Raw genomic sequence first — 26,926 nt, 5'->3', positions numbered from 1 at the left:
GTGTTTTTCCATTGCCAGTTTGGAGCGGTTTCAGCTTGACGGCTTCACTATCGACATGTCTGTCTAATTTTGGGCAAGATGAAGGTATGTAGTTTTATTTGTGTATATATACGTATATATAATGTCAATATTAAATTTCTCCTGCCAAGTGCATTGTTTACAAGAAAGCTCAAAATGAAAACATTCCCTTTTGACATGCTTACAGGCCATTTATTTACCTATGAAGATTTATAATTAATCCCAGACTAAAATTTCTCAAAAGATCTATGGTGATTCAGAGGGGTGAGTGTAGTAGGTTAATATTCATTGCACCTAAAAACATACATAATTAAACAGGAACTGGGCATCACTTTTTCGTATCTACAGAAAAAGGTACTGATCAGTAGCCTTGCCCTGCCATCTTTTAATGGGTTTTGATTAAATGTCATTGCATGCATATTCAAGTACATATTTTCTAAAAGATCTCAAATGGGAATGATAAAATGGCTTTGCAATAAGAAGCAAATAAACATCATATGGTCATTTAAATCATATTTCACAATCGGAAAACGGGTTTCGGAATGCAAATGACACACTTTCAGGTTAAGGTTGGCTGTTAAAGTTTTACTTGTTTGCATCCTGTGAGTCACCAATATTGAGTGATGAGTCACAAACAGACAAAGCAACAACACCTGCGTGTGAAAGATAGCAGACCCTCACAAGTACTCGGCTGATTGAGGATGTGGGGGGGGGAGTAATTACCTCTGGTTTCCACGGCAATTTCTTATGCTGTTCAGAAAGAAACTTGCGAATGTGGGAGTGGCCTCTGCCGCTGGAAACTCCTGTAATCGGCTCGTCATCCTTGAAAAGAAGAAAATTCAACACACTTATTTCCTTCAAATTACAAGATAATTCATCCTAAAGAGACACTTATGCAATGAAAACTTGATTTTAAGTCAGCGGTTTAATCCTGCCATCGACTCACACATCCATGTATGCACAGAGGCACAAAATCCATCCATCATCATGCATACTCTCAATAACAGAGATGAAGTACCATCATTAGCTTAAACCGCAGGCCTGTCTCATTGATGGGAGTGCGAGAAGTTTAAATTGTCCATTATACTCAGTTGAGGACAGCACACACACTCATGATAGGATAGGGCAGACGTGGGCAAACTACGGCCCGCGGGCCACATACGGCCCGTTAGGCTTTTTAATCCGGCCCGCCGAACTTGCCCAAATATAGTACAAACAGTGTCGAAAACTCATGACAAAAAGTTAGCGAACAACAGGGCAGATAACTGAAAAGTTGCCTGCCCCATTTTTCACAACTTGAAGCACAATGAGACGACTAATCACATTAAAAAACATTGTCACAAAGTTTAAAGTTTTTTTTAAATCAAGAATGCACCTACTATAAATGCTACTACCTTGCTTCATTTACAGTAAATGTGCATGGCTGTAGATTTTGCTGCAGTAGTCGATTGTCATTGCGTTGCACAATGCAACGTTTGCATTGCTTCCTAGGAGCCACTAAGCCCCTTTCATAAGTCTCACGTACACTTTACAGTCACGGTTTAATGTAAATTTACGTTTTGTCGCGTCACATATGTTGTTAGCTTCTTTTGAATCTTTCTTCTGGGCTGAGGTTCTGTGCATCTATTTTGGAAAATGACGTGCAATTGCACGACTTTATAACGCTTGCGAAAGTCCGGAAGAAAGAAGCAGGGTTCTGAGTGGCTGACGTGCCGAGTATGCAAATTTCAACTGCAGGTAGCCTATGTCTGTGTGCTCGGCGACGGTACACGTGTATTGTTTGCGCGTGAAGGCGAGGGCGTCAGTGAGGAGTTTGTTGAGCGCGCGGTCCGGACAAACCATCTATGATTTGGCGGAATTTAACACAAGTAGGTATTATTGAGCTTGAATATTTCGTTGTGTAATAATATGTGTTAGGGTAATTCGCCATACAAACATCTCTAAACATCGCTCTGTAATCTTTGTTTACATTTTGAACTTCCTCGTATGTCATATCCTGCCTTCCTTTACACGATGTCGCACTTTTAGTACGTCACATCCTGTCGCGTCATTGCTATGCACCGCATAAATACTCCTGCAGCCCGTTCATCTCTCTCTCTCCATGCTCGCTCTTCCGTCCGCACCACAATGCCCGTGCTCTCCAAATTAAATCAACTTTCTGTTCAAGTCCTGGCTCCCTGATGATTTAACCATCGATCTCCATCAACACCCGTCGAAGCAATGAACCAAGGGCGAACGATAAAAAATAACCCAACATTCTGGTGCCAAGAAACCCGCGCCGGTTGGGTCCGAAGCGCTTGAGGGGTGCGTGATGGGAGCGCCTCTTCATTCTGACCTGACCACACGGTTGAGTTTCACGGGTGAGTGCCGCTAGCATGCTGCTATGTTGGGTGAACGAATGTGGAATCCTTTGTGGCCAGAAGGATTTCTTTGCGCGTAATCCACGTATCGAGGCTACTAACGCGACTCTATTGGAAGATATCGTCTGATTATAGCCCATGTTCAAACTATGGGTTCTATTTCTGATGATCGGGCCAAGGCGGGTCCCCATTTGAGTCGAGCCTGGAGGTGTATTAAATATATACGCGACAAATCGATCCTAATATTTATCGAGATGTCTGGTTTACCGCGCCCTGGCTGCCGTACTGTAAGACCAGAATAATTCTAATTATAATATTCACAAGGGGTGAATTTTTGGAATTCACTGTGCGCGAGGGCCGTGAGTGAAATTGGGGAATTGAGAGATTTCACTCCGGACGTTTTTTGTTTTAAATAGCTGCAGCTATAATTGTAGTTGACAAGAGACAGAAGCTCTTAGCTTTTGGTGGTCGTCTGCTTGTATCCACAAGAGCGACGAGGGACCATTCCCTCGGCGAGGCCTGCTTGTTGACGCGATATTGTGGATTACCGTAATTTCATTTAATTCACCAACACTAGCACATGGTCAACAATGCTAGCCATTGCTACGGGGTTTCCCAGGGAGTTTCATTGTCCAGGGGGCAGAGGGTGGTCGGCTGGAGGAGGGGGGCGTTAGGGGGAGCAGTCCTTGTGTGTGTGTGTTTTTGTCTTCCCTTTTCGTCTTTTGTCTTTTGTCTTTTTGTGCATGCATTGTGTGTTTTTATGTATTGTTGTGTATGTATGCGCGTTGTGTACACTTCGCTGAGGAAAAAAAAGAGGTAATGGGTGGTTTGCCAGCAACTGATGCAGACAGACCCCCGCCCCCATCCTTCTTTCCCTACCCGTGAGAGAGGGGTAGGGGGTGAATTCACAACCACATTCTGAGATCGGCAAATTGATTCATTCGCGAATAAGTTAATAAAGGAAAATAAAATTAATAAAGGGCTGCGTTAACATTCACAAACATGTGTATAAAAGACATTCTTCCTGCCGAATTTGATTCTGCCGCGAGGCCTCTCTTCTCCACAGAACCGAGGCGCCCTTGTCATCACAAGAGGACTCGACCGGGTGCCATGGAGTGGGCTGTCCTGTCTCATCGGGAGACCTGTTCAACCATGCAGCGAGGAGACTTTCGTCTCCGCTCGACGTCCTCATGAATGACATAACACTGTTTCTTTTTCCATAGCTTATTGACGAATGCTACTTGAAACAAAAAACTGAATTAAATAATTAATTAGACTGAGTGAGCAAATAAATGAAGACAGCGGACAAATGAATAGACATACTCAGAACTACAGTGAATTTGTAAAATTATCAGCGTTGAAATTGTGCCACATTGTTCTCAAGAGCGATTTGAACATTGGCCATTTGCGTTTTGGAGTTATTTATGACTGCTGGGATCTGGCCTGCTGTGTCTCAAAAACTGGGGGATGGTGTTTAAGCAGTGAGACCATTGCATTCCTTAGGATAACAATCATGTATGTTTTTGCTCAAGTTTTTCCTCTATCACGGTTCAATTGAGGAAATAAGGATGTTTATCTCAAATTGAACTGAAATCAGCAAGATAGATGTTGCTAGATTCAATGATAAATGATTATGATTAATTCACTCTTTTGAAGCTACATGCCCTTTTCCATGTAAGACAAATCATTTTGAAATCCTGATTTGGGCAAATGCGAAATGAAATGGAAATTGTATAAAATGACAGAATCAAAGAGTGACTTTATAAAATTATGAGTTTAGTTTGTCAAACAGAGCTGAACCATGTTCTGTACACAGCTTGTTCAAGCCATTTGAAACAAGCCAGAGTTATTTACGATGCCTCTTATCAAGGGTTTTTTGTCAGCACAGAGCTTCAAAGAGGGGTTTAAAACACCCAGAGAAAAATTTGAGGCCCCACTGTGCTGGCTCGTAAACGACAGTTCAATTGGAAAAAGTAAATAAAATGGTCAGTAAATTGGGCTGAATAACAGGAACATTATCTTGAATTGGATGGAATTGGCAAGGTAAATGTAACTAAATTTGCCGGTGATTAAGTCCTTACAGAGATTCACCAGTTGATATTGTTGGACATTTCATAGAAGGAAAGTTATAGATTTATTAAGATAATGATTGTGACGTGATCATTACACTGGTTTTGACCAGACAATTGTCATCCCCTGAAATCAAAGAGCAGATGATTTGATTCATAAAAACGATAATTGAATTTGATCGGATGCACCTTTATTAGTTTCTGAGCAGAGAAATTAATTTCAAAAGGAAAAGATGGAGTTGCAAAATTTGATGACTGAACTTTTTTCATTATGCTTTTTGTGCAGATGATGTGTAAAGTAACAATTCGCAAACAGAGCTGGGATGATGGTTGAGAAATTGTTCCATTTGCAGGATGAATTGATGAACTGTGGGGTGCACAAGCCATTTGCATCCACCCATCCTGTGATTTTCATCCGGAGTATCATCCGAACCGAATTTGCATTCTTGGTGTTTTTGGAAACAAAGTTTAATCTCTGCTCCAATTGTCATAGGACATCCAACAAAGGAGAGGCCGCAATGGCTGGTGGGATGCACCTGCAGAACTAGAGTTGGCACACCCACCTGATGATTTGGGATCGATGACAAAGTCCATATTGAGAATAGTTTTGTTTTCCAAAAGCATAATGTGTGGCATTTATTGTAATGCATGACAATTTTTATTGCACATATTTCTCATCCAACCATCTAGCGAGCAACAAATTGTTACAATTAGGCTTGATTGCATTGAAAGTATTCAATGTTGGAGATGCAATGGAGGAAATCCAACGTTTATTAAGACAGCATGCAGATGCTAATTTATCTTCTGGCTGCCTTTGCGTACAGTGATGACATTTGTCAGTTCAAAAGTAGTTTATAGTTACGACTAAAAGTGCAGGATAACCTGTCAAGATTGATTTGATTGTGAATTATTATTATTATTATTATGAATTGGATGCAGTGCACATTGGAGTAATTGACTGCAGTGCACATTAAAGGAATTTCTCGCCGGTAAGAATGAAATTGGCAAATGAGTTGAGTGGGCACCGATGTCAGCCAGAGATTCAGGCGAAATCAGATATATTGTGTAGGGCTTCCACGCTAACCAGCTTCTTTCAGAATTGAGAGAAAGAGATCCTTCAGAAGGGGAGGACTCCTGAGGAATCCGTGCCAGGGTGGCCGCAGATGAAGCTGGGTTGCGCGAATGGATGTCCTACGCAGAAGCGAAACTGACTCAACTGGTGCCCTCCAACTGAATGACAAAAGGCGAGTACGAGATGACCATTTACACAGATCGTCATAATGTTGACGACCATGTCAACTTGTGCAAATTGCAGAAGGTTGTCCTCCACCCATACTATTTGGTGACATTTAAATGTCCACCAAAAACACATTTTTGCAGAGATGATTTGCTTGGGTGCCAGCAGAGGAGTAACAGCAGAAGAAGCTGTGCTCAATGTACAAAAATTCTGTGGTACACGCTACATGAATTAGTTCTCATGCAGGTGTTGAGAGACAAGCCAAAATTTGGACTCCAAATTTTTGACCAATGATTGACAAGCAGTTTTATGCAAATTGATGTCTGTGTAAGCTCTCAGTCGTACAGGAGTGGTCCATCGATGAGAAAGTTTCTTCAGCCGTCATCTGTACAAATTTGAAGGTTTCGGACGTTTCGCCTCCTATCCAAGAGGCTTCGTCAGCGAACTAGGGTCTGACTGGTCGTATTGATGATCTGTGCAATGTCCAAGAGGGATCGTGTTCCGCGCAAACACGTTCCCAATTGGCAAATTGAGACTTTTCATGTCTCAACAGGGGGGAATGGCAATAGCCTAGGTCATCATTGCCAAAATTTTCACTTTTGGTGTTGAGTGATGTTAGCTGCAATATCATTCCCACAAGAAAGTGGTGCCCTCCAGAAATGCAGACTCACTAACAACTAACATACACTAACCAACGAAAATCTAACAATAACAATGTCTGCCATTTCTGTGAGAGAATACATTGCAGAGCCTAAACGATGAGACAGATTTTGATAGGGAAAGAAACACCAAGAAAGGGTGCTGTGCAGAATGAAACCATCCCTTTGACATGTGACCTGGCACAAGTCTTCTTTTAGTCTCCACAGGACAGAGATGCGGTATGAAGAAGATGACGTGGGCCACGCCAAAGTGGGATGGACCGGTTGCGGAGCTGCTAGCCGTCTTAGCAGCTACAAGCTTCGTCTGGACTAGCGAGGACACCACACCGTTCGTCAAGAAGATTCCCGATGCACAACTGGAGCCGAAGATCACACACCTTTTCCCATTCACCAGCTCGTCGTCTGTACCACACCCTTGGGCCTGCTTGCGACAAATGCTACAAACAATTTTGTTCCTACTCGTCATCCTGGTGATCACCATCCAGGATCCCATGAAGATTTGACTATTGTAGCTAGAGAATGACATGACTTTGATTTGAGAATGTTTCCATTATGATTTTCTTTTCTGTTCACCTCGACCGATGTTAAAAATGTTCGTCATCGGCCCCATTTATATATCCCTAATGTCCAGGGGGGAGATGTTAGGGTAATTCGCCATACAAACATCTCTAAACATCGCTCTGTAATCTTTGTTTACATTTTGAACTTCCTCGTATGTCATATCCTGCCTTCCTTTACACGATGTCGCACTTTTAGTACGTCACATCCTGTCGCGTCATTGCTATGCACCGCATAAATACTCCTGCAGCCCGTTCATCTCTCTCTCTCCATGCTCGCTCTTCCGTCCGCACCACAATGCCCGTGCTCTCCAAATTAAATCAACTTTCTGTTCAAGTCCTGGCTCCCTGATGATTTAACCATCGATCTCCATCAACACCCGTCGAAGCAATGAACCAAGGGCGAACGATAAAAAATAACCCAACAATATGTTTTGAATGTTGAAAGTGATTCCATTTTTCAATAAATGTTGATTTCTTTAACTTTGCCCCTTCGATGGAAACTTATTAAAAACAGACGCAATCTTGATAAATCACAGTGCATATGTTATTTTAATCTATTTCCATTTTCTCCTCCAAGTATCTGCGAAATAGTATGTAAATGCCATATTCCTTGAGACAAATTTATTAACTGATCAGGGATATTTTTCACATTTGAAAGACAGTTAATAATGTTCTTACTGTGCTATGAGGTTTGTACATACTACATTTAAAGGACAACCTGCACCATTTTTTGTTTTTGTTTCCCACTGACATCAGAAAAACGTTTTATAGCATCTAAAATACCCAAATCAGGCAGGCTGATATTTTTAGATAAATGAAAAACACCAATAAAAATGACTTCAAAATGAATCCGGAAATTGCCAGTTTCATAAGGTCCCACCCCCTTGTTCGTGACGTCACGCCAAGACGTCTTGCCTTGCTCGAGAATCAAAACAATGGCTTCAGATTCGGAGAAGATGTTTTCTTGTTACTCATCCAGTTATGAATATGATTCAAATACTTCTGAAGAGGAAAGCATACATGTTTGCAATTGATTCAAGGAGTCCTCCCATATCAATTCGAGCCGTCAATGACAGCAATGTAGCACCCAGAAAATTCAGAAGATTGCGCCCAAGCTCCGTTGGAAATGGGCTGATTTGTCAGCTGGGAATTTGTGTCAGCGAATATCAAATAGTTGTCTTGGTGCAACACACAACGATTCACCATGGCGTTATTTATGTGTTTTCCTTCTAATTTCACCATCAACACGGATCAACACGAAGTTTTCAGACCAAACAAAGTACCCAAAATACATTGTATGTCGCTTTCTCGGTCAGGGGCGGTCCAAACGTGACGTCACATGGGGATCGTCATCAACTCGAAAACAAGACTTCATGAATATTCAGCGCAAGTCTTAAAAAAAGTCTTAAACTATAGCTATATGCTGTGGAATCTTTGTAAAATATGCTCAGTCGAAGTCATTTGAAGTGATTTTATAAATTATGGACATAACTTGTTCAGAGTATTTCCGGCCCAAACACTGCCTCCAAATGCTCCTGGCCCGGCCCCTCTGTCAAATTTTAGAACCCAATGCGGCCCGCGAGTCAAAAAGTTTGCCCACCCCTGGGATAGGGGTTATTTCCCTTCATAAAACCTCTTGAATCGTCTTCAACATTCATTCTCAATCCACCATTTGAGGGCTTACACTGCACCATTTTTAACTGTAAACGGACAAAAACTACAGTTGTCCAATTTATTTTCACATCCACCACTTTTGGATGATGAATTAATATAGCACCTTTAAAACCTCATTGACATCCCTATGGCCAGACTCAGAACCTCGGGGGACTGAGTCTTCTTTATAGCCGCGCCCACCCTATGGAACAGACTACCACAACACATCCACAACTGTAACCGTTTGACCTTATAATACATATACCTGTACATGTATCTTTATTTATAACTGCACTTTCATAAAAGCTCCGGCTGTAATAAAGGCGCTTTACAGATCATTTAACATGAAATAACTATCGTTCAAATTAGAGACAGTGTTCCATCTGGTATTGTATGTTATAGAAAGTCAAAGCATTGTTCCAGCCTCCTGATTGCTGTTCTCAATGCTAAAAAAGGCAAAAAAATCGAAAGAGAACTATATGTATGCAACAATCACATCTTACTCATTTGTGCTTGGCCATGAATACCAATACTGTAGATATGAATTTCTGCAATTTGCCCTGTAGTTTTTGTTGCTTTAGACGGCGTTTGTTTTTGAAAATGTGCTTAAAAACATGATCCCTTGAACACTTTCCATGTATTGTATATGAACAAAAAATCTTTATGAAACTAAGAATTGTATGCACAGAGCTTTTATGTGCGAAAAAATGAATTTGGTTCCATGCAGGCGGCCCGGTAACCGAGCGGTTAGCACGCCGGCTGCGAGTTGAAGACCCGGTCCAGCCCGCTGTGTGAGTTTGCATGTTCTTCCCGGGCCCGCCAGTTTCCTCCCACATTCCAAAAACATGCATGGCAGGCTGACTGAACAATCTAAATTGTCCCGAGGTGTGAGTGTGAGCGTTGCTGGTTGTTTGTCTCTAGCTGGCAACCAATTCAGGGTGTCTGCCGCCTCGTTCCCAAAGATGGCCGGGATAGGCACCAGCACCCCCCGTGATCCTAATGAGGATGAAGCAGTCTGGAAAATGGATGGTCATTGTGAAGTCATGAGGGCCTATTAGCTGCCCTCGATTTCAGGGGTTGTATTTATATTTGATGAAACCTCTGATGAAACCAGGAGGGTGGCATCATTCCCATCCATGACTTAAAATCGCCGTTTTTCTTCAAGGCCATAAACACGACATATCCCCTCATTGCCACCATTTGGTACTATAATTGTCGCATTCCCTGCCCCGGCACCACTGTCTGGGCTTTTTAGTCGAGGGAGCATTATAATGAGAGCACATCATGAACACTTACAGTACCACTCTCAGATTGCTCAGTGCATCATATTCCTGAAGTGCAGCCAAGCACGACCTGATTTACCATTGATGCTAATTTGTTATTGGCAACTAGCCAGTCATGTTTCTGATTTACAATATTTATATTTGTAGTTAACTGTATGCCATTAAAATAGGACAAATGTACAGTAAATTATGATTCTTCACAGTTACTACAAACCTAACTATACTTGGTCTTGGTCAAGAGTACTTCGATCTTGCCGTAATTACAGTAAAGTCTTGTTATATCGATATCGGTTATATCGATAGTACCGCTTATTACGATACTATTTTCATTTCCCTTGCACATTTCTAGTCTTTTTATGTATAATTAGTACCGTTTAGTACGATACCCGGTTATGACGATAATCCGGTTATTACGGTGCTCCTTTTCATCCCCCGCCGGCCATTTTTGTTGTTTATATCGATATATCCGTCGCGCCATTGGTCAACTTGGTCACGTGTCTTGTTACGTGAGCCGCCATCAGTCGCACCATTGGTCGACTTGGTCACATGAGCCGCCATCGGTCACGCTATTGGTCGACTTGGCCGTGTGACTTTGTCACGTGACACGCCATCGGTCGCGCCATTGGTCAACTTGGTCACGTGTCTTGGTTACGTGTCACGCCATCAGTCGCGCCATTGGTCGACTTGGTCAGGTGACTTGGTTACGGGGCCAGCACCCGTGTAGCAGAGCCATTTTCATTTTCAGACGCTAGCTCGTGTGTAGCAGACGAGATTGAAGTGTTTGTGTTAAAAGGTAAAAATGGGAAGCAGAAGAAGATTGATGACTTTTTTAAATTGTATACATAATACAGTAAGATGTAAGCGTTGCAGTTTCCCTGTTGTGTTATGTACATGCCCACTGTACTGTATATGAATGCAATCGTTTTTTGCAACAATGTTTCTTGTTTTGTCTGCTGAAGCGCGATGATTTTGAAAATGATTAACATTCCATACTGTGTATTAAAGGACAGCCGATGTCACTTTTTATTTAAATGCAAATAAAAATGACTTCACGCCAAGACGTCTTGCATTGCTTGTGAATCCAAACAATGGCTTCAGATTCGGATAATATGCTTTCTTGTTACACATCCAGTTATGAATATGTTTCAAATACACTGTAGTTCTGAAGATTAAAGCATACATGTTTACAATCATTAAAGAATTATATGTGCCATTTTGAGGCAACATTGGGGGAACATCTCCCAAAAAAAAAGGGAGCTAATGGCCAGCTCTGTTTCTTATATGGCGCTTGGCTGCCCTCTTTTGGCGGCTTTTGTTTAATGCAGTTCGGCGCAGGATCGGTTATATCGATAGTCCCGGTTATATCGATATTTTTTCGGACTCCCTTGAATATCGATATAACGATACTTTACTGTATTGTTGTTTTCATTGACTGTCATTGACAGAGTGGAAGTTTGTGAGGATGAATCGCTTTAACTTTTTGTGTAGGTTTCAGTGTGCACGGACACTTAAAAATTTAAATAAATGCAGACCACAGTGTTGTCGCTGCATTTGAGCTTAGTAGACTCCTCTACTGTGTCAAATGCATTTTGTGTAAAGACAATGGCAATCAATATTTCAACAAAATATTTCAAGGAGTAAGAGTGATTTGTGTAAGTGTGCAGTATCGCTAACATCAGTAACTGCTTCAGTTTAGTTTTGTCAGACTTTTTTAATGTGAAGGGAAAGACAGACCAGTGGAGGAGCAAGTTGTTCCCCACATTGAAGAGATAAAAGACTGCTGTGCCTACGGTAGAACAAGGGGATCAAATAATTGGTGAAGCATCTTCAGTTTAGCAGGTTAGCAGGTATTTTTAAAATGCGTGCCTCCCCTGTAACAGGTTTGAGGGGGTTTTAGCAACTCAGGGTATATGTCGAGAAGGTGCCCATTTTGGCAAAATATGTTTGGGAACAGGAGAAGTGAGTCGACAGCTGTCATATGCTCACTCTTTGATTACTTTTTTAACTTTCAAGGGATTGAGATGAGGGAAGGCCAGGAAGATAATGATGAAAAAGTGTGACAACAGACAACTACCAAAGTAACTAAGAGTCCAACGAGTGTTGTTAACAGTCACATTCTGACCTTCATTAGCAAGGCACATGCAATGAACAGTGCGACGAGAATTGCCTCACTCAATGGGGAAATTGAAATGGAGGAGGAACTTTGAATTAACAAAAATACAAAAAATGTTGATGAAGATCTAAAGCACAACTATCAAACTCAAGGCCAGCGGTCCCAATCATTTTATATGACCTGTGAAAGCAAATCATATGTCACCTACCATGATACAGTGGGGCCTCGGTTTACGAACGCCTTGCCTTACGAACTTTTCGGTTTACGAACATTAAATTTATGAAAATTAAACCTTGGATTACGCACTACTTTTCGCGATACACACCCCCCACCACGGCTGGCGGAGTAATCTTCCGTGGAAGAACGCCAAAGTACATGAGCGAAAAGCGCCTTTCCACACCCCCTTTCTCTGAATGCACACGTCGATCCAGAGCGAGCGAGAGAGCAAGAGAGAGAGAGAGAGAGAGAGAGAGAGAGAGAGAGAGAGAGAGAGAGAGAGAGAGAGAGAGAGAGAGAGAGAGAGACATGTCGGATCGCCTCCAAGGAGTTTTTTTTTACAGATACTTCTGTTTTTTTTTTTTTTTTGGACCGAAAAAGACACAACAGGCTCGTGTTCAGCCTAAGAAGACGCAAAAGAAAATCACAGTCGAGGAGAAGAAGGAGATCATTGAGAAACAAGAACGATGTGTGCGTTTGTCTGATTCAGCCACTTAACGGATATGCCAAGTCCATTTCAATGTGTATCATTGTTTTCAGCTGATAGAAAAGGATTGTCGCAATGTTACCCTTCGATCCTTGAAAGCAGCATGGAAGAATTTGCGGCCCGCATGAATCCTTGAGAGGGACTTAGAAGGATTTGATCCTCATGACTCTGTTGTTTTGGACGACATTGTTTCCATTGGACAGAATATGGGACGCGAAATGGATGCAGATGACATCGAGGAGCTTGTTGCTGACCATAATGAGGTCCTCAACACACAGGATTTGATTTGCTAAGTGGAATGATGTGCAGGCTTTTATTGAACAGTTCCATCCAGATAAGACTGTTGTCACATCTCGTCGCCGTCCTGGGCGCACCCCGCCCCCCCGTCACCTCCTCCGCTGCTCCCTGGAACGGCCCCTCCCATCATCACTCACCTGGGCTTCTACAGCTGTTTGTCATTTACTGATTGTGCCTTCTGACTATATATATATATATATATATATATATATATATATATATATATATATATATATATATATATATATATATATATATATATATCTCCATCAGAGTATTCTGAAAGCTACCCTCGCGACTACCTTGCCGTCAGGTCTGCCTTTATCAATTACCGTCACTTACCTCATCCTGTTGTTATTTTTGCATGCGTGTCTCAGTAAAGACTTTTGTCCCTGAGTATCTGTCTTGCCGTGTATTTTGGATCCTACCTCCTCGCTTTCCGTCGTCACCCGAGTCCTGACCTCGAGCCTCAAGACAACTGTGGCTATGAGAATCATCAACATGATGAATGATAATGTGATGCCTCAGTTTCGTAAGACCTTACAAGTCAAAAAGCAACAGGTGTCAATCATCAACAACCATCACAAATGTAAATAAAGTGACTTTATTATACAGTGCATTTCTTTCATTACAATACAATTGCACATTTATTACACATAGAATAAGATATGTTGTGTGTAGGCTTATTTAGTTGAAAATTATATTTTATGGAGACCTGGGAACAGATTATTCTCATTTTAATGATTTCCAATGGGAAATTTTTTTTGGGGGGATACACACTTTTCGCCTTACACACTCTGTCTGGGAACCAATTAAGTTCTTAAGCCAAGGTCTCACTTTACTTCCAAATATCTGTTACATTTCAAATTGTAGCATGGAATAAATAACAGATACAGTAAAGTCTCGTTATATCGATATCGGATATATCGATAGTCCCGGTTATATCGATACTATTTCTATGCACGCACGGAGAAAATTACATGCAAACAGGGTCGGATATATCGATAGTCCCGGTTATATCGATATTTTTTCGGACTCCCTTGAATATCGATATAACGAGACTTTACTGTATATAGTACCGGATGGAGAACACTGATTCGCTGTGGCGACCCCTGAAGGGAAAAGCCGAAAGGAAAAGATTATTATTGTATTTCCAAACCCCACATTACAGTAACTTGAGTAGTTGAAGAAATGTTTATTCTTAGCACTTAGCATATCCGTTAAGTGGCTGTTTGTTTTTATGGTTTCACAGTCATAACAGCCCTTCAAGGGAATATGTTTGGCTGCATGGGTCTAAAGCTTTCAAATGCATTGATCATGTCATATAGGTCATCCTCAATCAGATAGCATCTTTCTTCTCATTTTCTTCATTGCAGGACAGTCTATGGCCAATGCAAAACTGAAACCGGTGAAGTGCTGATACCCGAGTAGTATAAGAAATTGTGGTCTGGACTGTTTCCCATGATATCTGGTAGGAGCTGAAGCAAAACAATGTGTACTCCTTGACTGCAACCAGCTGAGGCCCTGTGGACAGTCTCAATGGTTTTGCAGCCTGAGGAAGAACACAGCATGACAACAGCTTTTATTTGATTTCAGACCATGTCACAGCCGTTCCAAGGCAATCGATGAAAAGGTTTCTTCAGCCGTCATATGTACTTCTTTGAAGGTGTCCGACGTTTCGCTTCTCATCCAAGATGCTTCGTCAGCGAAATAAAATTTGGATGGTCGATCCCGCCCGAGTACAGATGACAGCTGAAGAAACCTTTTCACCAATGTACAACTCATGTACGACTGAGAGTTTACACAGACACGTTCCAAAGCAATGTACTTCTGCTTAGTGCAACACGCAAGCAGAAGTTGTGGACATTGTAAAAATGAATCCTCTATCCTTTTATTGTAACTCCAAATTAAGGTGAATGAAGTCAGTTCAAACTGGCTATTGAACATTTGAGTCATTATGCCAAACTGACTCCACAATCACGTGTCATTTTTTCTTGAAATTTGCTAACAAGTTCATTCTTGGAAAGATCTGATTATACAGTAGGCTACATGTGCATTATGGAACTGTGATAACAACAAATATAATAGCAGCCCAAGACTAATAACAATACTGTACATGGAGATTTGAAAATACTAAATTCACACTGACAAAATCCAGCACCAACTTTAGAATGATTAAAGAAATAAAAACATTAAATGTGATGCCTTTTTGCAAAAGTTGCTGTAACATTTGCAAACCGGGTTGCATGTGAGAAGACAATTGAGCTGACAGCTAATCAGCTTTCATTATAAGAAAAAGCAGGCTATGAAAGGAATGATCTTCTCCATTCATTTTACAAAAATGCTTACTCAGCTCAATCAACCCATAGTCTGCTTATTGAGGCAACTACAAAGCCTCAGTTTAAGTCGAAGGTTGCACATTAGTTTTTGCCCTTATAAACGAGTATCATCTTGAAGCTCTTGTTATCACTGATCCGCTCGCTATAAAATGGAGATGATTTAGAAGTATACCTAATTTGTCCAGGCACTGAGCCCAAGAACGGTATCATAATGTGTCTGTGGTGATAAAAACTGATTTTAAGGAGCTTGTTAAACTGTCTCATGTATTAAAAATAGCAAAACAGCAACCCATGGGAAAACAAATCACACCAGTGAAAGCAACTGTTTATGAAATCGTTATAACGCTATCACCCAAATTACTTTGACTTAGAATGTTACATGATTTCAAATGAAATGAACTAGGGACCCTTCAAGCTCAATGCTACCAGTAGTTAACTGTGGTTATTGCAAGTGTTGTCATGCACAATTCCAAATGAGTGCATGATGGATTGGCGGACTGATTTATCAATCCATTTCACAGCTGCACTGGGATTCTGACGTTTACTTCATGCATGTTCACACAGTGGAAGACACAGACACACAAGTCTTTGCTGATCATAGCAAAAATAAAGAGTTTGTATGTTGTTTCAACTTGTTTTCTATCCTTTCACCCCCCACACCACACCATCCCCTTTCAAATTGCTGCTGTGGACTGCAAATTTCCCCACTGTGGGACGAATAAAGGTTTTCTGATTCTGATTCTAACCCTTCATGGCAGGGGCTCCGTCGAACCCCTGAGACCGATACACTGGGCCCCTAGGGTTTGATCGAATCCGGGTTAAGAACCAATGTGGTAGATAGAGTAAAATGGAGTGAATTGAGCTTAGAACTGCACCCCTAAAAACTGTCGGGTTCTTTCATTAACTCCATTTTTGGATTTTGTGTTGGGTCAAAATTCTACGCTCCGTCTGGAGAAACTAACCAAATATTTAGTTCAAATTAACTCATTCACTTCCAGAAAATGTCCAAATACCGTTTGTGCTTGGGTTTTTGTCATTTTCACTCAAATATATATATATATATATATATATATATATATATATATATATATATATATATAGTCCTAAAACCCAATATTCTGTGGGTCCTGCAATTTGATATATATATATATATATATATATATATATATATATATATATATATATATATATATATATATATATATATATATATAGTCCTAAAACTCAATATTCCGTGGGTCCTGCAATTTAAGTGAAAATGACAAAAACCCAAGCATAAACGGTATTTGGACATTTTCTGGAAGTGAATGAGTTAATTTGAACTATGAACGCTGACTAAATATTTGTTTAGTTTCTCCAGACGTAGCGTCTATATATATACACATTCAATCTAGCGTAAGAAACATCTTCTTTCATCTGGAAAAAAAAGTTCATGACAAGCTGTACAAAAGGCAAATGTTCCCCCATTGTGGGAAGGAAAAACATTGACGGAGGTTTCACCAAAGCATGAACGCACTCCCCGCAAGAAAAAACAAAACCCGAACAAATTCGTGAATGGTGCTCCGTGTCATTCTTTTAAATACCCGAATAAATTTGGGAATGGCAGTGAATGAGTTAAACATTACAACACTGTAATATATTGGTTGGGTCAAAAATCAACCAATCCAGTATGACCAGCGGCCAAGACAGACTCTCTGTTCATTTGTCTACACGCTCAGCACTGTGTTGAAGTCGACATGTTTGACATTTAGGTTTCTTCATTAATCACTGTTTTGGCAAGTACTTTTGACATTTTAATCTTCTGGAAATGTCATGCTGCCTTGTAACTAAGGTGCGTGTTGGACAGGTTAAGTGTGCGAATTGTAAATAAAAATCTCAAACACCCCGCGATGGTATTGCATTGTGAGCTTCCCCCTTCCTTACCCTAAGCAGATTGTCAAATATATCTAATGCAGATGTGTGTAATTGTATTCATTTTTCCGACTCCCGAGAATATCGATATAACGACACTTTACTGTAGTTATATTTATTTAGATTTAGTTAGAACCCTCGTGTCTCTAAATCGAATACTATAGCCCAAAGCTCTTGTGTAAAGTGCAGGTAAAATTTAGACAGGATAGTCTGCATAATTATGTACCACACACTTTACTTGGCACTTCATAAAGTACCGTATTTTCCATTGTATAAGGTGAACCCCCAATTAATGGTGTATTTTCAAACTTTTTCCATGTATAAGGCGCATTACAATACCAGGCGGACCCTGATTCGCATATTCGCATATTTCTCATTCATTTTCATCTCATTTTCCGTACCGCTTATTCCTCATTAAGGTCGCGGGGGTTGCTGGAGCCTATCTCAGCTGTCTTTGGGCACGAGGCGGGGGACACCCTGAATTGGTTGCCAGCCAATCGCAGAGCACAGAAAGACATACAACAGTCACTCTCACACCTAGGGACAATTTGGAGTGGTCAATCTGCCTGCCATGCATGTTTTTGGAGTGCGGGAGGAAACCGGAGAACCCGGAGAAAACCCACGCGGGGATAACATGCAAACTCCACACAGGGAGGCCGGACCGGGACGCGAACCGGCAAACTCTGCACTGTGAAGCCGGTGTGCTAACCACTCTGCTACCGGGCCGCCCCGCATATTCGCATATTTGTTTTGGCAACATTTTTTACGTCGGATGCCCTTCCTGACACAACCCTCTGTATTTATTCGGGCTTGGGACCTGCACAATAAGACACTGGCTTGTGCCCCCTTGTGGCTACATTCCACCCTGCGCATCACAATACAAGGCGGACCCTGAATGCTAAAAAAATATCTAAATATAATATACAGTGTTTGCACTGTATATTCCAATTTTGGAATAAAAAAAGCATAATAAGTAAGCAAAGCACACACGTAGATACAGAGTTAGGAGACTTCAGAGACACTGAAATTTTAAGCGTCCACAGTAAAAAGATGAGCTGTCTCTCTGCTTGAAGATTTGATTGCGACATTATTGGACATATCAGTGGAAGAGTCTGGTTGAAATGGGCAGCTTCTAATGCATAAATGTCATGAAAAAAGTCACAAAAACTGACAACAGAAAATGAACCAATAGAATGTGGGAGAAGCAAAAGAAACAATGAGCACAGTGAGGTTTGGCAATATGGAGGGCAAATTGGACACAAGCCTCAGAACACTGAACAATCAGAGGCAGTTCAAATCACCCACTTCAATATTCTGGAAAACAAAGGCTACTTTTACCTCAACCCTTTGCATTTCAACAGAGAACACAACAAAAGTGCTGTCAGTGCTCACGATCACCGATTTAACGTGCCTTCATATTTTATTAGACAAATGGTCATTCTGTAATGTTGTTGACTGGACTGTTAGGACAAATACTGCAACATTTCTCACGTCACACATTTGCAAGTATGTTGCTAGGGCAGATTTCACAGGGCTTTAACATTTAAACCCATTAGGGCAATGCAAAAGTAATCCTTAGCTGCGTGATTGACAAAGGCTCGGGATGAAGGAAAATATTCTCCAAATGTGCTTTCTTGTGAACATTGACATCCGTCAAGTCAGTTTTTTTTTCGGCATTGAATGGATCGCAGCTGGACAGAGAATTTATGTAGCGCCTGGAGAACTAAGGGAACAGTATCATAGATGGTTTCACCAGCCCTAAAAAGAGCTGCTTTCATCTTCATCAGTTCATACAACAAGACTTGCTTGTGACAGGGCAGCCTTAGTTAGTGTGGGGAACCAAATTACCAATATTTATGCTACATGTTGGTTATATAGATTTAAGGAATTGATTCTGCAATGAACGGACATGAACGAAAGATTGCTGTATATTAACTATGGGAAGAAAAAAAATATTGAGTGGGCTAATTCATCTTGTATCTGTGTGCTCATTTTAGATATTTTCAGGCAGCATAGGATCAGTTTCCACAGAGTGACAGTTTAAAGGTAAGTAAACAGTCGGTAGGTAAACAGTCTTCTGTCCCTCTGAGTGACCAAACCTGGATGCTTCTTTCAACAATGTGCACACCAAATGGCAAAACAGCACTGATGTGCATGGATGAGGAACTGACATTTAACAGAGCGGGTGACAAAATGGCCAAGATTACCTCTGGTAGCCATTAAGATCCGATCAGAGATTGCTCTCGCAAGATTGGCTCAGCATTACAAATTACTGAGGTGATGTCAGAGCACAATAGCCATGATCTTGCAATTAGCAATTTTAGTCCGCTTGGTATCAATACTGCATGGAGAGTCACAATACATGTACAGGTAACATCTGAGTTACGACCGGGTTCCGTTCCGACAAAACGGTCGTAACTCGAAATCAATTCAAAATGTTGAATACAGACTCCGTTCTAAAGGACTTGCAAACGATCAGATTCCGACGACACAGGGGCGGGCGGGCGTGAGTCTGGTTCGCCGGTGTGTGACCGGTTGCCTTCTCTCAGGCCTTACCCCGCTCTCCGTGCTAACGCACGGCCCGACACAGCGGTTCTCTGCGGCGCCGCCGACACGCCCGACCCACCAAGTAGAACGAACTGTCACCGCGTCTGTGGCAAACTATCATTGTGTAGGCGGTAAGGGAGCGGCGGCATCGCATCGGTGGCATCTCGCCAGCAGTGGACCCTCCCCCCCCCCATTATCGTCACAGCGGTCCCGCGCACCTAAGCGCCGACGCCCTGCCGTCTCGGCTTTGGCCTTGGGCGGTGGACCCCCCACCCCCGCTCGGTGCCATCACACTGTCGATTGCTCGCCGACAGTGAGATACTGTCTGGGCAATATTGCCTTCCGTAGAATAAAAAAAGGGTCTGGCGGTCGTGGTTGTAAGTAGGGGTGGTCGTATGTCACACAGGTCGTAACTTGGATGTTACCTGTACATCTAAATTACAATATTCTTTTGGCAGTTTCAAAAAAATATCTGGTTTTGGTCACAGTACAAATATTCATTCAATTCTGAACCAAGAGCAAAAAATAAAAAATAAAAATAATAATATGTGCTTCTATTTTTGTTCGTCGTCCGCATTATTCATCCAAGACATTGCATGGCGGTCACTGAGACAACAGTTGTGGTTGAGTGAAGACTAAGAAGAAGTAAAATGAAAAATGGAACATAAATAAGAAAAGACTGCTGCAGTCGATAATGAGAGTGATAGAGTCTTAGGCTTCAATTCATTGTTTGAAAGATGAATAGCAACTGTCAAAATGAGAGGAAAACAAAGAAAGTAAGAAAAATTGGTTTCTTTTTGTTTTTTTATTTTAGAAAAAACACTATTTATAAAGGAAACTAAAAAATAAAGAGCGACAACATTACTGAAGACAACCAAACACTACCACAAAAATCCCCATGTAATCCCAAATTTGCATATAAAATATTGGCTTGTCAAAGAAAAAAGTAAAAAGTATGTGACAACCTGGCTCTTGCATTAGGCCAAGTTCGAACAATTAGTTACTTTGATCTCCTTTTTTCTAATGTTTCCATCACTCTGGACAAATATATCCACGACAACGGCTTTCCTTTGCCCTTTGTCTATGACCACGGTATCTGGTTGGTTGGCCATTATCATCTTGTCAGTCTGTATCTGGAAGTCCCACAGGATCTTTGCTCGGTCATTCTCTACTACCTTGGGAGGTATTTCCCATTTTGACCTTGGGGTTTCCAGTCCATACTCCGCACAGATGTTTCGTAGACTATGTCAGCCACCTGGTTATGGCGCTCCATGTAGGCTTTCCCTGCCAGCATATTACACCCTGCAGTTATGTGTTGGATTGTCTCAGGTGCCTCTTTGCACAACCTACACCATGGGTCTTGCCTGTGTAGTATATCCATGCCTCTATGGGTCTGCTCTTGAGCAACCACGATGAGTGCCTCTGTGCTGTCCTTTTGGCCAGCCCTCTCTAGCCACTGTAGGGGCTTTTCCTCCCATGATTGTCCCTCTTCCAGCACCCCATCCTCTGTTCCCCATTGTCTGAGACATTCTCATATATCTATCTATCTATCTATCTATCTATCTATCTATCTATCTATCTATCTATCTATCTATCTATCTATCTATCTATCTATCTATATTTTTTTTCTTTTCGACATAAAATTATACTTGATACATTCATTTTATGCAGTCAGAGAGGCAAACTTGACCACAACATGGAAAATCTCATTGGATGTGTTATGCTTTTAGATCAGTAAAAGTTCTTGGCGTACGTAAATGTGTCGTGACAAACAACCCAGTTGTACAGGATTAAATTTAATCAGTTCCATTGCACTGTTCGAGCAGCTGAAATAGACTGACCAAGTCTGTCTTGTCTCCAACTGTTGCGGCCCGACGGTTGCCTTTTTTTATTGTGTGTGTGTCAGAATATCAATTCCGATAAGTGTCTCGATAGATATATTCTGTCATTACACACCCTAGCGCAGGGGTCGGGAACCTTTTTGACTAAGAGAGCCATAAAAGTAAAATATTTAGAAATGTTTTTCAGCGAGAGCCACACGCACGTGCACATACGAACGCTCGCGTGCGCGCGCACACACACACACACACACGCGTGGCCGCTTTTCAACAAAATATCAGAATGTATTATTTAAAATAACTTTGTGATAGTACTCACCGTTAACATGGATGGTTTTCCGTTCCTCGTGTTTGGTAAAAATCCAGGAAAACGATCGGAATGAAATTCAATTTGCCGGTCCAGAGGCGAAGTTACTGCTAGCTAGCCTGCACACGGCTCATAAGCTTCCACACTTGCTATCTGCAATCTACTTCTCGCAATCTACTTCTCGCAGATGCTAACGTTAACATGGGGCTTGTTAAAATGTCACTGACATTCGACTGTTTCATCGATGGTATTGTTTCATTGCAAATTAGAATCAGAACATTTAAAGGGCCGTTTACCTGTTTCAACAGGACGGCCACTATCATCCAATCAACATGGCACTTTTGGCCATTCTCGGTCAGTGTCATCCAATCAAAATTGCTCTTTCCGCCAACTGCAGCCCCAACGGGAAATGAACGATGAAAAAAAATATTTATCGGCGAGCCATATGCAATCATCAAAAGAGCCATATATGGCTCGCGAGGTAGGTTCCCGACCCCTGCCCTAGCGTCTTGATTATTATTGCTTGAGCCAGGAAAAATTTACCGGTATATCGACACAAGGTTCAAGTTAATGTCTGCGAGGCATGGTTGGATTCAGAGAGGCACCTCAAGGCATCTAGTGAGATGCCAACTGGCTCAGGAAAACCAATTCTTATCTGTGTTTACAATTAGGAGCTGAGCCGACAGGAACTACAGTATGTTAATTGTAGGAAGGAATCGATGATGCAGTCTTTGTGGGAGTGTCTTTATCTATGCTGTGTTCAAGACTTGTATTTTTGAGTGGGTAGGGAATAAGAGCTGAGCAGAATTCAGTCTCAATTTGCCTTGGTGCCAAATAAACAATGCAACTCTCCAAGTGAAATTCACCTTGACCGTGAACCTTGTTCAACATGGTTTTCTCTTGAGTTCCTATTGGACTTTTCAATGTTAACCGTTGTGGGAAGAATTGTGTTTTTCTTGTTTAAAAGTGGAGGCTGAAGTTGTGGCTGATAATAAAGGAGAGGAAAAAAACTTTTGATTATTTGCTCTAGATACAAGTAACTGGCTTTCTGAAGGGTTCAAAATAAAAACCCAAATAACCTCCACCTAACCTCTTCCACTGAAATCCAGTCATGTTCTGAATTAAACCTGATATATCTGCCCCAGTCAAGGACAACACCTCATACTGGTGTCCAATATCTCTTTTTTGTGCAACACCATAAAAACTAAAAGACATTTTAAAGAACAATCAACATTACCACAGTCTCTCTGACAAGACATTAACAAGGACATTTACAACATACTGTGTGCACCTTGTCAACCAAAATTAGACAATCTGTAATGATGTTGACCATACCGTATTGTTTCTCTTTGTCGCAATTTATCTTCCTCTGCCTCCATCCTTCCATCCATCCATTTTCCAGACCACTTAATGCTCATTAGGGTCGCGGGAGGTGCTGGAGCCTATCCCAGCCATCTTCGGGCACATGGCGGGGAACACCCTGAATTGGTTAGCAGCCAATCACAGGGCACACAGAGACAAACAACCATTCACTCTCACACTCACACTTAGGGACAATTTGGAGTGTTCAATCAGCCATGTTTTTGGAAAGTGGGAAGAAACCGGAGGACCCGGAGCAAACCTACGCGGGAGATCATGCAAACTCCACACAGCGAGGCTGGAGCGGGTTCAGAACTCTGCACTGTGAAGCCAGCGTGCTAACGACTCAACTACGCGGCCGCCCTCTTCTTCTGCCTTTCCCTGCCTAATTTCCTCACCATTTGTGACACGTGACCCTGAATCTAAAGTAATCCTTGACAAACCATTCCCAAAAAAATTGAAAACAAGAGGGTTTAAAGACAAACAAAAAACATGAATAGCATGAAGCGAACCTTGATGAATTATATTTTAGTTGTGATGGCAACCAATGACGCAATATTGGCCCTAGTTACATCTGTACATGGTGGGAAAGTACAGTGTTGTACATCATCTCGAACAGTTTTCCTTTGAATTAGATTTTCGACACGATTTTTTAAAAACATTCTGAATCTCTCTTTTCCCCCTTTCGACATTTAGCAAAGCCACACATTCAACAGAAGACCATTTCAATCAATTAACCACTTATTTCATTGACTGCATTCATCTGTAACGAACGGTGTCACTGCATTCTCCTTCAGTCCGAAAACGTTTTATTAATAATGAGCTGAACATGGTTTGTGGACCAATGAAGTGATATGAAGGAAGAACTGCTAGCAGCTAGAGTTTTTGTGTTTTGCAATGACATGCGCCACGCTGCCACATTAAGTGAGCAGTATAATTCAGTGTCTGCTGCCTTCCCTTGCATAAATGCAATCAAACTTTTATGGCGGAACACCCTATTTATATATATATATATATATATATATATATATATATATATATATATATATATATATATATATATATATTATATATATATATATATATATATATATATATATATATATATATATATATAAAAAAATCCTCGTCTCACCCACCATGGGTGGTGTCTGTCCCCATTTCAGCTCGGGTCCTCTACCAGAGGCCAGGAAGCTTGAGGGTTCTGCGCAGTATCCGTGCTGTTCCCAGCACTGCGCTTTTCTGGACCGAGATATCCGATGTTGTTCCCGGGATCTGTTGCAACCACTCGTCGAGTTTGGGGGTCACTGCCCCAAGTGCTCCGACCACCACAGGCACGACTGTCATCTTTACCTTCCAGGCTCTCTCCAGCTCCTCTCTGAGCCCTTGGTATTTCTCGATTTTCTCATGTTCCTTCTTTCTGGTGTTCCCATCAATCGGGACCGCTACATCCACGACAACGGCTTTCCTTTCCCCTTTATCTATGACCACGATATCTGGTTGGTTGGCCATTACCATCTTGTCAGTCTGTATCTGGAAGTCCCACAGGATTTTTGCTCGGTCATTCTCCACCACCTTGGGAGGTGTTTCCCATTTTGACTTTGGGGTTTCCAGTCCATACTCCGCACAGATGTTTCGGTAGACTATGCCAGCCACCTGGTTATGGTGGCACCTGGTTTTATATATATATATATATATATATATATATATATATATATATATATTTGTCTCCCACCATTACTCAGTGTGGGTTGTGATGTGAAAAATCTTTATAGACTCAATAGTCTTTCTTTGTCCAAATCGAATATAACATGATTGGAGAAAATTGGTGTTGGATGTTTTCATTTTGTCAGCAGAGAGACAGCATTGAGAAAATGAGTATGAGAATAGATTGGAAACGGAGGAGACAGTCACAAAGGGACAGCAGTCCTTTTCAAATTTGGCCCAAAGGAGCAAAACAAAGATTTCATTATTGTCCATACCAAGAAAATACATTATGTGACCTTTGCTTCAAAGCATGATAATAAGAAGCGTCTGGCGTATCAACTGATGTGTTATTTACATGATACAAGAAGATATGGTAGGACGCTTGCAGGTTGATGAAATCGCATATATAGCCCTTCCAACAGTCCAGAAATTCCTGTTCATCCACAGGTGGCCACATTCCTACAGGCATTTATCCCTGTGGTGCAACTGGATGAAATGGATGAAACACTGGCCCTCTTGGTAAATAAATATAATTTGCATTCCTACCATAGAATAAAAGCAAATTGGTTGGACCTCATGTGTTTTTTGTCTCATGACCAGTATCATGCCTGCTTTCACACAATGCTGCATCACTTGCAACTCTCAAATGTTTGGCCAACAAAATGTCTCCAAGGTTGGTTGGGTTTTACTGAGTGACAGAAGGACATACACTTTTAATTGTTACAACAATCCATTATGTTTACCAGTCTAGATTTTTTTTAGTTTAGGTCTCATTACAGTAATTTCAAATCTCAAACGGGAAATTTGTGGAAATCTGCTCTAGCAAAGCATGGTTGTGTTAGAACTACCTTTTGATTATAACATTAGACTTGTGAGACCCCATTGTTGTGAAATGTAAATTTCTCCACTGCTAGACTGTCAAGTTATGTTGGTTTTTTGAGCTCTCCCCCTAACTTGAAATGGGTTTTGACTGTGTTGACCGGGATTACACTGGGACTTCACTCTTTAACTCCAATGATGAGACAGATTTCTCCTTTCTTCTTCCTCTTTTAATTTGGACTTAATTGTCTCTTTTCTCATTGAAAAGACAATTGCTGATTGCAAGGTGAAAAACCTTTGGAGAAGGTAAAAGTACAAACGGCAATAAGGTTTACATTTGAAGGCAGTCTCTTAACAGGCTGGTTTTGACATTAAACCACCAAATCAAATCATCAAATAAACGGCCACAAAAACAGGTTCTCTCACCGTCAGCCACCCTGGTCTTTACACAGTTGAACTCCACTGCACCAGGCAAACTCCTAGAGCAGTACTTGAACCGAACTGAATGCTGAGCAGTGTAGCAACTGACTATTTTGGCATTGTTATAAATTCAGCAGTGTTGAGCTTCATTGAATCTAAAGAATTGCAACATTCATAGCAATCTGGAAAATTATATATACTATTGTTTTTCAGCGCACTCTATGTCCAATGTCCAATCCCCCTTTAAAAAAATGGATCATTTCATGCTTCACTTACCATTTACCATTTTAATGTACCTGATTATTTGAATGAATAGTACTCTGAACTTTTTGCTATAATTTCAGTTGAGTCAAACTGTGAGGTGTTAAATATGTGATGGAGGAGATTAATATTTTATGTTTTATGCGTGATACTGACATGTCACTGAAACACTCATTAAATAAGGCATTAAGTTTTAGCAGGCTACAAATCCTTCCTGTTTAACCTTGTACTGTCATGTTCCATGACCCAATGTGCCCAAAATGTGGCTGAGCTTATCTTTAGCATTATGCCACTACACTTATATTACTGAATGTTTTGAAACATTCTTTAAGACAGAAATATTGGTCTACATCTTTTGATCAGTGTGGGCAAGTTTTTCATTGGGTCCCATAGACATGGAGGTTTGGAAATTGCCACCAAATTATGCTGTTCTCTACAAATTAAGATACAATGACATTTTCATGCC

General features: G+C 41.1%; 1 protein-coding gene across 3 annotated transcripts in view; it reads right to left on the bottom strand.

Moving 5' to 3' along the window:
- b4galnt4a (beta-1,4-N-acetyl-galactosaminyltransferase 4a) overlaps positions 1–26,926 on the bottom strand; it is a 192,130-nt gene that overhangs the window by 69,643 nt on the left and 95,561 nt on the right. For all 3 annotated transcript variants that reach the window (XM_088997298.1, XM_088997301.1, XM_088997300.1), the window contains one exon: positions 742–840. In XM_088997298.1, coding sequence (XP_088853424.1) covers positions 742–840 — 99 coding nt within the window. The remainder of the gene's footprint in view (positions 1–741; positions 841–26,926) is intronic.

This window comes from Hippocampus bargibanti, linkage group LG05 (genome assembly GCF_051943395.1).
Source record: "Hippocampus bargibanti isolate YZ-2025 linkage group LG05, ASM5194339v1, whole genome shotgun sequence".
NCBI lineage: Eukaryota > Metazoa > Chordata > Actinopteri > Syngnathiformes > Syngnathidae > Hippocampus > Hippocampus bargibanti.
This window is presented reverse-complemented; position numbering and strand designations above follow the sequence as displayed.